This window comes from Ascaphus truei, chromosome 2, assembly GCF_040206685.1.
Source record: "Ascaphus truei isolate aAscTru1 chromosome 2, aAscTru1.hap1, whole genome shotgun sequence".
In the NCBI taxonomy this organism is placed as follows: domain Eukaryota; kingdom Metazoa; phylum Chordata; class Amphibia; order Anura; family Ascaphidae; genus Ascaphus; species Ascaphus truei.
This window is the reverse complement of record NC_134484.1, coordinates 258562421-258575663: the sequence shown is the minus strand read 5'-3', so window position 1 is coordinate 258575663 and position 13243 is coordinate 258562421. Positions and strand designations below refer to the sequence as shown.

General features: G+C 39.0%; 1 protein-coding gene across 2 annotated transcripts in view; it reads right to left on the bottom strand.

Annotated features, from left to right (window-relative positions):
* The window catches only part of ADCY2 (adenylate cyclase 2), a 1451375-nt gene that overhangs the window by 440692 nt on the left and 997440 nt on the right, over positions 1-13243 (bottom strand). For both annotated transcript variants that reach the window (XM_075586169.1, XM_075586170.1), the window contains exons 8-12: positions 11200-11358; positions 8510-8642; positions 6725-6901; positions 3332-3375; positions 2437-2517 (exon numbers count right to left, since the gene is read on the bottom strand). In XM_075586169.1, coding sequence (XP_075442284.1) covers positions 2437-2517; positions 3332-3375; positions 6725-6901; positions 8510-8642; positions 11200-11358 — 594 coding nt within the window. The remainder of the gene's footprint in view (positions 1-2436; positions 2518-3331; positions 3376-6724; positions 6902-8509; positions 8643-11199; positions 11359-13243) is intronic.

The window sequence follows — 13243 nt, the reverse complement described above, 5'->3', positions numbered from 1 at the left end:
AGCTTCTCTGCACAGATCAACTGTTGCAGATGCTGGGTAAGTGCTAGTGTGGGGGGTGCTGCTGTGGGGTGTGGGGGGGGGGGTGCTGCTGTGGTTTGGGGGGGTGCGTGCTGCTGTTCGTGCGTGCTGCTGTGGGGGGGGATTCTGCTGTCGTTGCTGCTATGGGGGGGGGTGTTGCTGTGGGGGGTGCTTCTGTGGGGGGGGGGGCTGCCGCTGCGACGCTCTTCTCCCCCTCGCAGCTTCTCTGCATAGATCAACTGTTGCAGATGCTGGGTAAGTGTGGGGTGTGAGGGGGGGGGGGTGCTGCTGTTTTGCTGCTGTGATTTGGGGGGGGGGTGCTGCTGTGGTTTTGGGGGGGTGCGTGCTGCTGTTCGTGCTGCTGTGGGGGGGGGATTCTGCTGTCATTGTTGCTGTAGGGGGGGGGGTGCTGCTGTTTTGGGACTGCCGCTGCTACGCTGGGTTCAGGGAGAGCCCCCCCCCTCTCCCTGCCTGTATCTCTGCTGCTGTGGGGGAGGATTGAAGGGAGCTGATCCCTGGCCGGGAACTCAGAAACAGCTGACATCCCGTGAGCTCTCCTCCCCCTGGCAGCTTCTCTGCACAGATCAACTGCTGCAGATGCTGGGTAAGGGTAAGTGCTGCTGGGACGGGGGGGGGTCCGAGGGCCTGCCATTGCGATGCTGGGCTCTGGGAGAGTTATCTCAGCTCTTCCCCTTCGGCAGCGCGGAGTCCCTGATCATGGCAGCCATTTTTTTTTTCATTAGCACGACCCCAGTAATAACGCGGTCTGATCGGGTGGCCCCCGAGGACCGCGTTATAACAGGGTTCAGCTGTACTGTTGTTTGAGCTGTGTTCCCTCTGGTTCTGCTTGTTGGGCTTTCTAAGAGGTCTGGGTTGAATGTGATATTCACATTCTCTCTGGGATAAGTTTAAATCAGGTTGGTTTAAGTATATTAATACTTCACTAGACATTAGTTTAAAGATGGTTATACTTCTTAGGTTAAATTAGTTATCATAATTATATATTTAGTTAATTTATTTCACATAATTCAATATAATATCACATAGCATAATACATACAATCACACATTTAGTTATTCACAATTATATTACTTTATATATTTAGTCTCATTTTATGTTACTCACAACCGGGTATATTCCTTCCCCGGATCATGTGTAATCCACTATGTGGCCATAGGTTGTCAGTGAAGTTGGGCACCCCAATATACAAAATAATCATAGATTTGAATTGTCTGAGATGTGTTGGCATGGTTCATTGCAATCTAATTAGTGGTACTATCCTATCATTGAGAGTTAAATCATGTGGATATTTCTATTGCTAAATTTTGATTGTGGCGTTTTCCACACATATAAATATATTTTTCTTGGAAATTATCACCAAATACAATACATAACAAATAAAAACAAGCATTTGCCAAAAATGTAAAAATAAAATGCATTACTTGTTACTGTGCATATCTGTAGCCCGAAAGGGGCATATATGAACCCATTGGCAGTCTAAATGCACCCCAAAAAATACACAAGTAAATAACTTACAATATTTTTCTTACCATTGCTGTCTTCACTCCCGTCCTACGCGAGCTCCGACTCTTGACTCTAGACACAATGCTCCTCAACAGCCAACGCAAAGAAGTCCATGATCATATCTTGATTGAAGAGACATCTCCCCGGTGAGTTCATTCTTTTCTTCAGTCTTCTCTTCTTTAGTTGTAATCCAATGGGGCGAATGTTCCGTCGGCTTCATAAACTCAAATGAGACGGGACAGACCTTATATAAGGCCTGTGATGTCACATTTGAGTGTCAAATGATACACCCCCACTAAGATTGGCTGGTGTACCATGTGACTGTGGATTTTTTTTTTAAAGGATGTGACGTCATCCTAAAGGGAAGGATCCAGCCAATCTGAAAGGCTATACTTCCCTCCCTTTAAAATTATGTCACAAGAAAAAAATCGTTGCCATCACATGGTAATCCAACCAATCGGATTGGAAGATATACCATGTGAGGTATCATCGGAGCTACTAGAAGAGGGTGATTTTATAAAAAATGCCAGTTGGAGCTTCCGCTCTATGTGTTTGAGCCGCAGAGCTACCGCTTGGGGAGATGCACTTCCCGTACAAGTTTGACAGGTCATCGGAGCTTTCTGAATAGCTACCTTGCCAAATTGTTTGGGAAGTGCTCAAAAAGATTGATGAGTTAGTTATCGAAGCTACTAGAATTGGCCCCTTCAAGTGAATCATTAAACAACCCTCAGGATTTCAAGGTAAAATTGATTGTATTTCATTATTTAAAAAAGGCATGGGTTTCTTGCTAATAATATGCAATCAATTTGAAAAACTCATGAATATGCTATATTAAATACACTACGCATTACATGGGTGCAAGCCAGTAGCAGAAAGGTAAAAATAAACTCTTACTTTTGTGCATTTATACCATCAATCGCTTGAATCATTCTCTCATTTAGTTCCTCTTCAAATTTCTTTTTCTGTGATTTTGTTCTGAAAAAAAAAATGCTTTTTGTAACTGTTAACTAAACATAAGATTTTTTTTATTAAACATCTCCTATGTACAAAAATATGTAAAAAAAAAAATATTAAGATATTTTTTTCACTTGAGCTGGCTTTGATAAACAATCATTTTGCACTTATGTACTTACATTGTTTTACTTTTAAATATGTGGAAAACTTTAGTTACTTAAGTGATGTACTCATGTACGTACATTGTTTTAATTTTTAATATGTGGAAAACTTTAGTTACTTAAGTGATGTGTGTACCTGAATATGTCCTAAAAGTTACAATCATTGCCACTGTAATATAGGCCAAACATTAGCCTAGGGTAGCTGATTAAAAAAATAGCGTTCAATTTTGGCTGTAGCCTGATACTGCTAGATATTGGCATTTAATGGGTAACATCAAAATGAGCAAAATGGTATTATTTACTAATTTTGATCCTCAATTCCAATACTGCAAAAAATAACACATTTGTTTTCTTTTATTCCAACTTTCAATGATGGTTTGATAGCACACGGGTGGCAAATGCTTTAAGTACAGTATTATAGTTATTTCAGCTTTAGGGATTCATGCATTAACATCTCTTTTGCATTTTTTTAACGTTGCTATGTGATTTCTGGAAGATTTAAGACCCAGAAATCACAGAAAACTACACCACATTTATACGAAAATCAAATCTTATATTTATCAATGGGTTTGCTTTCTTTGATACGTTTGGCACGATTGTATGCCCTAGAACTAGACTTATTTGCACCATAGAATCACTGATATACTGTATGACCCCAAAAATTATAAACATACCTTTCAGTGCGACGTTGGAAATGGTACTGACCCATGGGTACATCCTATTGAGAGAGAAACATTTACTTAATACAGTACATGCTTACACTCACTAGAATGAGTATAACTTACATTGTTCTACTAAAATTAATCACAAATCTCAACAAGAATTGCATATGAACCTACAGTATATGTATTGTCATTTTTCATTGCAACTCACCTAACTTTACTAGATATTGATTAGAATTTGTTATGAAATAGTAGAATAAGAGTTTGGAAAGTAATACACTGTATAAAATGCCTTGTTTTTGTAGTCAAACTTCTTTGCTGGCGCCTACATGGGTTACATGGGAAAAAATCCTTGCGTTGTAACTTAAAACCATAACGCGAGTGATGTCACGATAGTAATAGGCGCACACCATCATGCGTCGCGATCGCACATGCACACAGCAAAATATGTCTGGTCACGGCACGCATGCGCAGAGGCCTCCTGCGCTCGGACACCAGTGCACCAGAGACCACACACACACTGACACACTGACACTTGCACACAGACAGACACACACACACACTGACACTTGCACATAGATACACACAGACTGACACACTGACACACTGACACAGTGACACACACACTGACACACACACACACACACACACACACACACACACACACACTGACACACTGACACACACTGACTGACACATACACACTGACTGACACACTGACACACACACCGACTGACACACTGACACATACACAAGGAGTTCACCGTTATTATAAATATTGAAGTGCAAATAGCTAAAACACTCGTTCAAAGTCAAAATTCTTTGCGTTTTGGCACTGAAATTGGGTTTTGATTTTTAATGAAAAAAATCACCATCACAAATACAATTTCTGTGACAAAAAAAACTCTCCTCCTGCCTTCCTTGACTCTTTTTCCACTGTCTCAGAGGAGGATGTGTCGCTGTTGATCGCCTCTTCTCCCTCTACCACTTGCCCTCTTGACCCCATTCCCTCCCATCTCCTAAAACCTCTTGCTCCTACTATAATCCCTACGCTCACACACATTTTTAACTCCTCCCTCTGCTCTGGAACCTTTCCATCCTCCTTCAAACATGCAACAGTCATACCATTATTCAAAAACAGCAAGCTTGACCCTACCTGTCTTTCTAACTATCGACCTGTCTCCCTCCTGCCTTTTGCCTCTAAACTCCTTGAACGTCTTGTATTCTCTCGCTTGCTCCATTTTCTCAACACCTATTCTCTCCTAGACCCTCTACAATCTGGCTTCCGCACTGCTCACTCCACGGAAACCGCCCTCACTAAAATAACTGACGACCTCCATGCTGCCAAAGACAGAGGTCATTACACTCTGCTCATATTACTCGACCTCTCTGCAGCATTTGACACCGTAGACCACCCTCTTCTCCTTCAGATTCTCCATACTCTTGGTATTCGGAACAAAGCTCTATCCTGGATCTCATCCTACCTCTCCCATCGTACTTTCAGTGTCTCTTCTGCTAACACCTCCTCCTCCTCCTCTATTGATCTCTCTGTGGGGGTACCCCAGAGCTCTGTCCTGTGACCTCTTCTCTTTTCTCTGTACACACTCTCTCTAGGTGACATAATAACATCTTTTGGGTTTAAATATCACCTCTATGCTGACGACACACAAATATACTTTTCAACACCCGATCTTACACCTGCTGTACCAACCAAAGTTTCTGAATGTCTCTCTGCTATATCATCCTGGATGGCCCACTCAACATGGCTAAAACAGAGCTCCTCATACTTCCTCCCAAACCTGGCCCTACTGTTGGAACTACGATCATTCATCCAGTAGCCCAAGCACGCTGCCTAGGAGTCACACTCGACTCCTCTCTCACATTCGCCCCTCACATTCAAAACATTTCTAAAACTTGTCGCTTTTTCCTCCGCAATATAACAAAGATACGCCCTTTCCTCTGTTGCTCGACTGCTAAAACTCTGACTCAGGCCCTCATTCTCTCCCGTCTTGATTACTGTAACCTCCTGCTGTCCGGGACTCCTGCCTCTCACCTGTCTCCCCTACAATCTATCCTAAATGCTGCTGCCAGAATCACTCTACTCTTTCCTAGATCTATCTCAGCATCTCCCCTCATCAAATCCCTCTCCTGGCTTCCGATCAAATACGGCATCTCACACTCCATTCTTCTCCTCACTTTTAAAGCTTTACACTCTTCTGCCCCTCCTTACATCTCAGCCCAAATTTCTCGCTATGCACCATCCCGACTCTTGCGTTCTGCTCAAGGATGTCTTCTTTCAACCCCCTTTGTATCTAAAGCCCTCTCCCGCCTTAAACCTTTTTCAATGACTGCCCCACACCTCTGGAATGCCCAAGTACCCGAGTACCTCTGGAATGCCAAGTACCCGACTAGCACCCTCTCTATCCACCTTTAAGACCCACCTTAAGACACACTTGCTTAAAGAAGCATATGAATAGCACTGTGGATATTCTGAACACATGATACATAAAGTTTGGCCCCTGCAGATGCACTTACCAGAACTCCTTCCTACTGTCTCTGTACGTTCTCCCTACCTACCAATTAGACTGTAAGCTCCTCGGGGCAGTGACTCCTCTTCCTTAATGTTACGTTTATGTCTAAACGCACTTATTCCCATGATCTGTTATTTATATTATCTGTTATTTATTTGATTACCACATGTATTACTACTGTGAAGCGCCATGTACATTAATGGCGCTATATAAATAAAGACATACAATACAATACAATACAAAAGACAAAGAATTTTCACTTAAAATGCACATGCTTGGCACACACTCCATTTTTTCTCTTTTTTTAATAACATCCTGTCAGGTCAAACATTTTCTTACAATAAATAAAATAAGAATATATATACAGTATATATCAATCACTTAAATATAAAAAGAGAGGATTTGAGTGTACACCAAGATACAGTAGTATTTTTAATAAGACTTTTATTCTTGCCAAAGGCTTGGAAGAGAATTACAGAAGTACATAGCTATTATTTTACCAAGCAGTCATTTAGCAGGTATCATTACAATCAGTAGCAAGTCAGTCTGACAGTTTTTAACTATTACATGGGATTTTCAATGTGTTTTAGTGTACTTATGTTTTAAAAATTAGATAATATTTCACAGTGCAGCTAAGTACAAAAGAAACATCAGCTAGCAGGTAAGGTGACCTGAAAGTGTTATGTTGTCCTAACAGATATTATATGTATTAAAACTGCAGTCAACGATATCCCATGAAAGTAAATACATTTTGATACATTTTGATACAGGTACAGTAAGTCTATTGCACTTTCTGCAGTGAACAATGCTGTAAATTGCTTTACTTTATGTCAAAACTTGATGTACGTTTCAAGATGATAAAAAAAATCCATACCATTGTACAGATTTTGCCATTTTCAGTCGTCATGCTGTCTCTGTGGTGTAGGTGAGCAAATGGCTTGGCCGCTCCCCACGACTCCAAGTAACGTGTCATACGGACGGAAGCTCTCATCTTTGCTCCATCTAGGGTGTGACGAGGTCTGAAATAGTGCTGGGGACTTCGCCTTTCTGCCTGCATAAAAATAGCAAAGCATGTTATTACAATAGTTCTTACAATATTCTGTATCTGCCGATTTTGTCTTGGCTGCTACTGTATCTCATGACTGAAACATCTCTCACTTCCCACTTATTACCTTTGGAAATCACCCCCTCACTAATCATTAATTTAAAAAAAAAAGCAAACCAATTTCATGCTTACTTAGCAAAATATGTGTACATTTGTATACCTTATCATTGGAACCACATGAAAAGAATAAATATTACTGTATAATTGAGAACAGGGTACGTCTTTATTTAGATAGATAATGTTTAATATTTAGATAGATTAATGTTTAATATACATCATAAGAAAAATCTCAATATACTGATGTAGTAATCCTTGATCGATTGCAGCCCTAGACGATTAACGCTGCAGGGAGTCCCATTGAAAGGAATGGATCCCTGCACCAGCTGTCACCTCCCCCAGCACCACTGCAACTGTCACCTCCCCCAGCACCACTGCAACTGTCACCTCCCCCAGCACCACTGCAACTGTCACCTCTCCCCGCGCCATGTTTTTCCTTAGTTTCAGTTGCCAGTGGCGAAAACAGTAAGGCAAGCTACATCTGTAATATATATAAATATATATATATATATTTTTTAATCAAGGAAACCTAGTGCTGGCTTTTATATCTGTGCTACATCAGTTTTGCACCATGAATACTTGGGAACGTATGTCCAATAATAAGATTGTATGTAAATAAAAATTGTGAGTCAAAACTTCAGTGCTAAAAAGCAATACAAACATTAATAAACCTTAAAAAAATGTGCATTCTATCAATAAGGACTTTGAAATAAGTTATAAACTATTTGAAATTATTTTTCACACATCCCTCTTGATCAGTGCCTGATACAATTGACATTAATACAGAATGATTGTATTTACAGAATGTGTTTTTTAAACTATCACGAGTAATATGAATTATTATTATAATATTATTATATAGAATATCCATACTGTAAAAATAATATTTTTTTACCTACTGTACTGTATATAATGAAACATGTATGCTTTGTCAAACAGTTTTTTTGGGTTGAAACATAGTAACTTCATACTATGCTTTCTAAGGTTTATGACAAATTAAACGTGGCAGGCGATTTTGATGCATTTTAATTGCTTTTTGGAGCACACAAATAATTTTTTATTAAATACAACTTACACCAAGCACAGTCCATTTCTGTGCCACAAACTTAATGAAAACATATATATATATATTTGACTATCAGGTTCAGATGGAGAAGTGTGAGCTTAGCACATAGGTGCTTACAAGCGCAAAATTGCGTTTGGCATCCAATTTTGCTGCAGAAAATCAAGTTGCGATGCTTAGTACATAGGCTCCGGATGACTTGACAACCAACCCCATTGATTTAGGCCATAAAGAAACATAATCTGATTGTTCCTATTGATCAAATTGCTATTTGTGAACTACTCATCTTTGCCTCTATATTTAGCCTAATGCTACAAATGGAAAAGTGCATAAAATGTCAAATAACTATTGTGTTTATGGGATAAAAGTAGCACCAAAAAAATATATATGTTACATTATCAAAAACTAGTGTTACAATTTACCAATGTACTGACCTTTGGGTTTATAACAAGATAGGTTATAACATTATGTTCCTTTAGATATGGGTCTCTTACATGCCCTTCACCATCCTCCACTTTATATGCTCCATTCAAGTGTTCCAAAGTGACTGAAGTAATGTGAACACGGCTGTTTAAATAAGCAAATAACATAAGTAAATAGTATTCCAATCTTATCTCAGATTTAATGTGTTAAAATGCTTTAATGTTAATTAATGTTAAAATGTTTAAAACATTTACATATTTCTCAGAGCTTTATTCCCTGATATGAACTAGTTTGCTGGTGTTTGGTTTATGGGCCTAACTTTTAAAAGACTTCCTGGATGTACATCAAATTATGCCAAAACATTAACATTCCTGATGTGAAAAATATTCCTGAACTAACGCCAATGAAGTGATTGCTGTAACCACGCACTAATCAACTACCCAAACTGTACTATAAATCAATTTTTTTCTTGGCAATCTTTAATGTTACCACTTTTAGTTCCAATTAATTCCCTAATTAAAGTTCTGTGTTTAAGACTTTGTTAAAGTGATTTTTGGTAATCTAAAACATAAGCGTTGTGTTAACGCAGGTGTGTTTTTTAACACTAGCGCTATTTATAACAATGGTTAGCAGATAACACGTGTTGTTTTGTGTTATTTCTCATTAACAGGGGAATATAGTCTGCTATCTCTGTTTGTGCTTATTTAAAACATTGTCTGAACTTGTTTGATTTTAGTATAAGAGAGTTTTGAATAAGCATTGGCTATTGATCAAATAACATTGGGAATAACACTGCACATTTATTTAGAAAAGTATACTCTTAAAAATAGGTGGGTAACTAGTGTAATGAATGTTCTGTAATGTCTCAAAGATTCCCAGCGGCAAAATTGGGACAAATCTCTTGATAAATCTGGTAAAATGTTGTGCCTCTGTTTTCAGCTAGGAGACTTTGCTACATCAAATTCTAGATGTTGCGATATCAAATAGCTTGATGCTACTAACAATTAATATCTAAAGAGATACATATTTTTATTCTTCAATGTTTTCTCTTTTCAACCCATGAAATAGAGCGTATCATTCCAATTTTAATTTAAGGGTAAACTATTCTTTGTAATATCACACTTGTTCTTAAAGATGTGCAAATGTATACAAGTTCAATTCACACCATTTTTTTGAGAAATGATTAAGATTTTTACATATTCACAAAAGTTTTCTGAAATGTTAACACTCCTGTGGAGTTAGCCTTTTTTGCTAATTTTTTTAACAAAATAGCATAATTAAAAAAAAAAAAAAAAATCTCTCTCAATAACTCAGACAAATGTTTGTGAATGTTACTTAATTTGTACAATTTTAGCGAGGGGCATCAAAATATTGATTTTTTTCTACTGTCCTTTCAGTGTTCTGGGGAGGTGAATTAAGTCTGAATTATACAGTAATTAAGGGGTCACTCTGATCATAGTAGCGTTGTTCTGCTACAGTATACTGCAGAGCAAGACAAAAACAATGCTATAGTATAAGGGTAATATATATATATATATATATTAAATGTGGGTATACAGCTCAACCCCGTTATAACGCGATCCGTTACAACGCGTATCCGCTTATAACGCGATGCAAGCGTGGCTCCCAATTTTCTTATTTATGAATACTTTACAACATGTTTATTGGTATCTTAAATACTTTATTGTACAATGTATACAATTGTACATTATTTCTAACGCGATCCGCTTATAACACGATGTGATTCTTTGGACCCCAAGCACAGCGTTATAAGGGGGTTGAGCTGTATATCTAAATTGTAAGTTGGGTGCATGTATTCAAACCCATTCATTCATACTATACTCATCAGCTACATTGGTAGCATATTTATAGTTCTACGTTTGTTACATTATTGACCGATGTCTCATAGATCTGATGCAAATGTGTTTAATAAAATATCACAATAAAGGTCACTTAAAATCAATACTTGCACCTTCATGTATACAATGCAACATTTTCACTGAGCAACAAGCTGTATGCTGTATATCAGCAACAGATCTATAGACCTACAGTACTAAAATAAGATAAATAAAAAATAACTACATTACTGGATTGTTCAAAGAGATTAACTTGCTGAAAAGGAAGGATGTGTACATGAATGCACACCTCAAACTGTCATGCGTGCTTACAAGTTTTTAATATCAATTGGAAACACTACAACTCCAACCCCAACTTGCTACAATAATTGACAGGATGAATGACTGCAACAAGTAATGCTGAAAGCTTTCCTTATTCTGGCAGTTTTCACCACAACTAATTGGGTACATGTTCTGTGCAAAACCACATCATGTGTTATTTTAGATTTCAGTGTGATATTTTAGCATATTCAAATGCTTAAAGGTGAAAGATAACAAGAGCTCTGTTTTTTCAATTATGTACTCTACACATGATGCAGCCAACGTTTTGCATCCAGTGGCGGTGGTGAAATCGAGCGATAGTTCCACCCCCTTCTCGTGCACAGTTTATTCAAAACAATGGCCGCTTCTCCCTCTGATGCATTGTGTATGTTCCGATGGAGCGCAACACGGGTTGCAATGATGTTGATTGCACCTCAATAGTATACTGAAACTAGACCTTTAATACAGTCAGACAGTTTCCATATACGGATCTTATTCCACTACAATGTTGCTGATGTAATTTAGATAGCACCAGTTGGTCTTACCCAGGAACTCCTCCAGCTTCCATATGATTTGCTAACGTGACATCATGCGACCATACATCATATTGCCATTTTTGTAATCCAATAACTCCGCAGAGAACATTTCCAGAATGTACGCCGACGCGCATATTAATGTCAACACCAGTAGCATCTCTTACTTTCCTAAAATAAAGAACATCAAATACTAATTGTAAACATTTATTTATTTATTTAAAATATTTTACCAGGATGTAATACATTGAGAGTTACCTCTCGTTTTCAAGTATGTCCTGGGCATAGAGTTAAGATAACAGAGAATACATGGTTACATAAGTGAACAGGGTATACATTATATACAAGACATTGCATGCACAGTTAAAGATAATATATATTATAGGCATATGTAACAGTTACAAACCAGATTAAAATGTGAGACAGCTTTAGTTTTGAAAGAACTTAGACTGGTGGTGGATGTGAGAGTCTCCGGAAGGTTGCTCCAGTTTTGGGGTGCATGGTAAGAGAAGGAGGTGCGGCCAGATACTTTGTTGAGCCTTGGGATCATGAAAAGTCTTTTAGAGTCAGATCTCAGATGATAAGTGCTGTATGTGGTAGGGGTGAGGAGCTTGTTCAGATAGATGGGTAGCTTGTCCAGAAAGTATTTGAAGGCAAGACAGGAAAGGTGAACTTTGCAGTTAGACTCAAGTGATGACCAATCTAGTTCTTTGAGCATTTCGCAGTGATGTGTGTAGTTGCATTAGAGAACAAAACGGCATATTGAATTGTAGAAGGTATCAAGTTTGCTAAGGTGTGTTTCAGGTGCCGAGCCTTATACTATGTCTCCATAGTCGATAATTGGCCTTAGCATCTGCTGTGCGATACGCTTTCTGACCAGGAGACATAGGGAGGATTTGTTCCTGTAAAGTACACCTAGTTTGGCAAAGGTTTTTGATGTCAGGGTATCAATGTGCATCCCGAATGTTAAGTGGGAGTCAAACCATATGCCCAGGTATTTAAAACTAGTAACAGGAGTTAGGGTGGTGTTAGCATTGGTTCTGATCTGGAGCTCAGTCACTGAAAGCTTTAGAAATTTGGTCTTGGTCCCAAATGCCATTGTTACAGTCTTGCCAGTTTTTAAAAACAGTTTGTTTTGGGAAATCCAATTTTCAAGTCTCAAAAAGTCAGATTGAAGTATGTGTTCAAGGTCGGAGAGGCTATGGCTGTTTGCATATAGGATTGTGTTATCTGCATACATGTGTATTGAAGCTTCCTTACAAGCTTTGGGAAGATCATTGATGAACACTGAGAAGAGTAGGGGTGTCATGGAACAAGAATCACATTCCTGCCCGACCCCCCTTCTGCTTGTCAGCTTCTTAAGTTCAGCTACAGGCATTGGTTCCACATACACACACCGTGCCTGTGTGATGTATCAATATGTTGCCCTTTCTGCCTGTGAGCAGGCAGTCAGTGAGCTGCTACAGCAGTTTCTGAGATCCTCACCAGGATAGTGTGCCCCCCTCCTGTTTGTTCAGACATGGTCTGCCCCTAGACTATTCCTTTACCCACACTGCACCTCACTTCCTTTTCCACCCTGGAGACAGTGAGTAAAAAGAACCCCTTCTCTGTTTATCCCCCTTGGTGAGGCCATCTCTTTTTATCGGTTTCTAACTAATAATCACCACTACACACCATCCACAAGTATCTGTATCCTGCTGCCTTTTCCCAATAAAGTGGAGGAAATATTACAGGACTTGGAGTGATTTAAAAGGGAACTGTGTTAATGCTATCGGGAGCCATTCATACCAAACGTGACCCTGGCTTCAGAATAATAAAAAGAGGACCGTGTGCCTTGGGAAATACACACAGAGGAGCTGCTACCCACAGCCTTTATGCTAAAGAAACAAGCAAGCAGCTTACATAGCAAATAAACAGCAGTCTCTCACCACATTGCACAAGCACGTTGCTACACAGAGCCGCAAGCCTCTACACAGCAAACTACCACAGCTTTATGCAAAGACAGTGAGCAGCCTTACCTTGCTAATACTACACAGAGCAGCCTCTGCAACTGCAC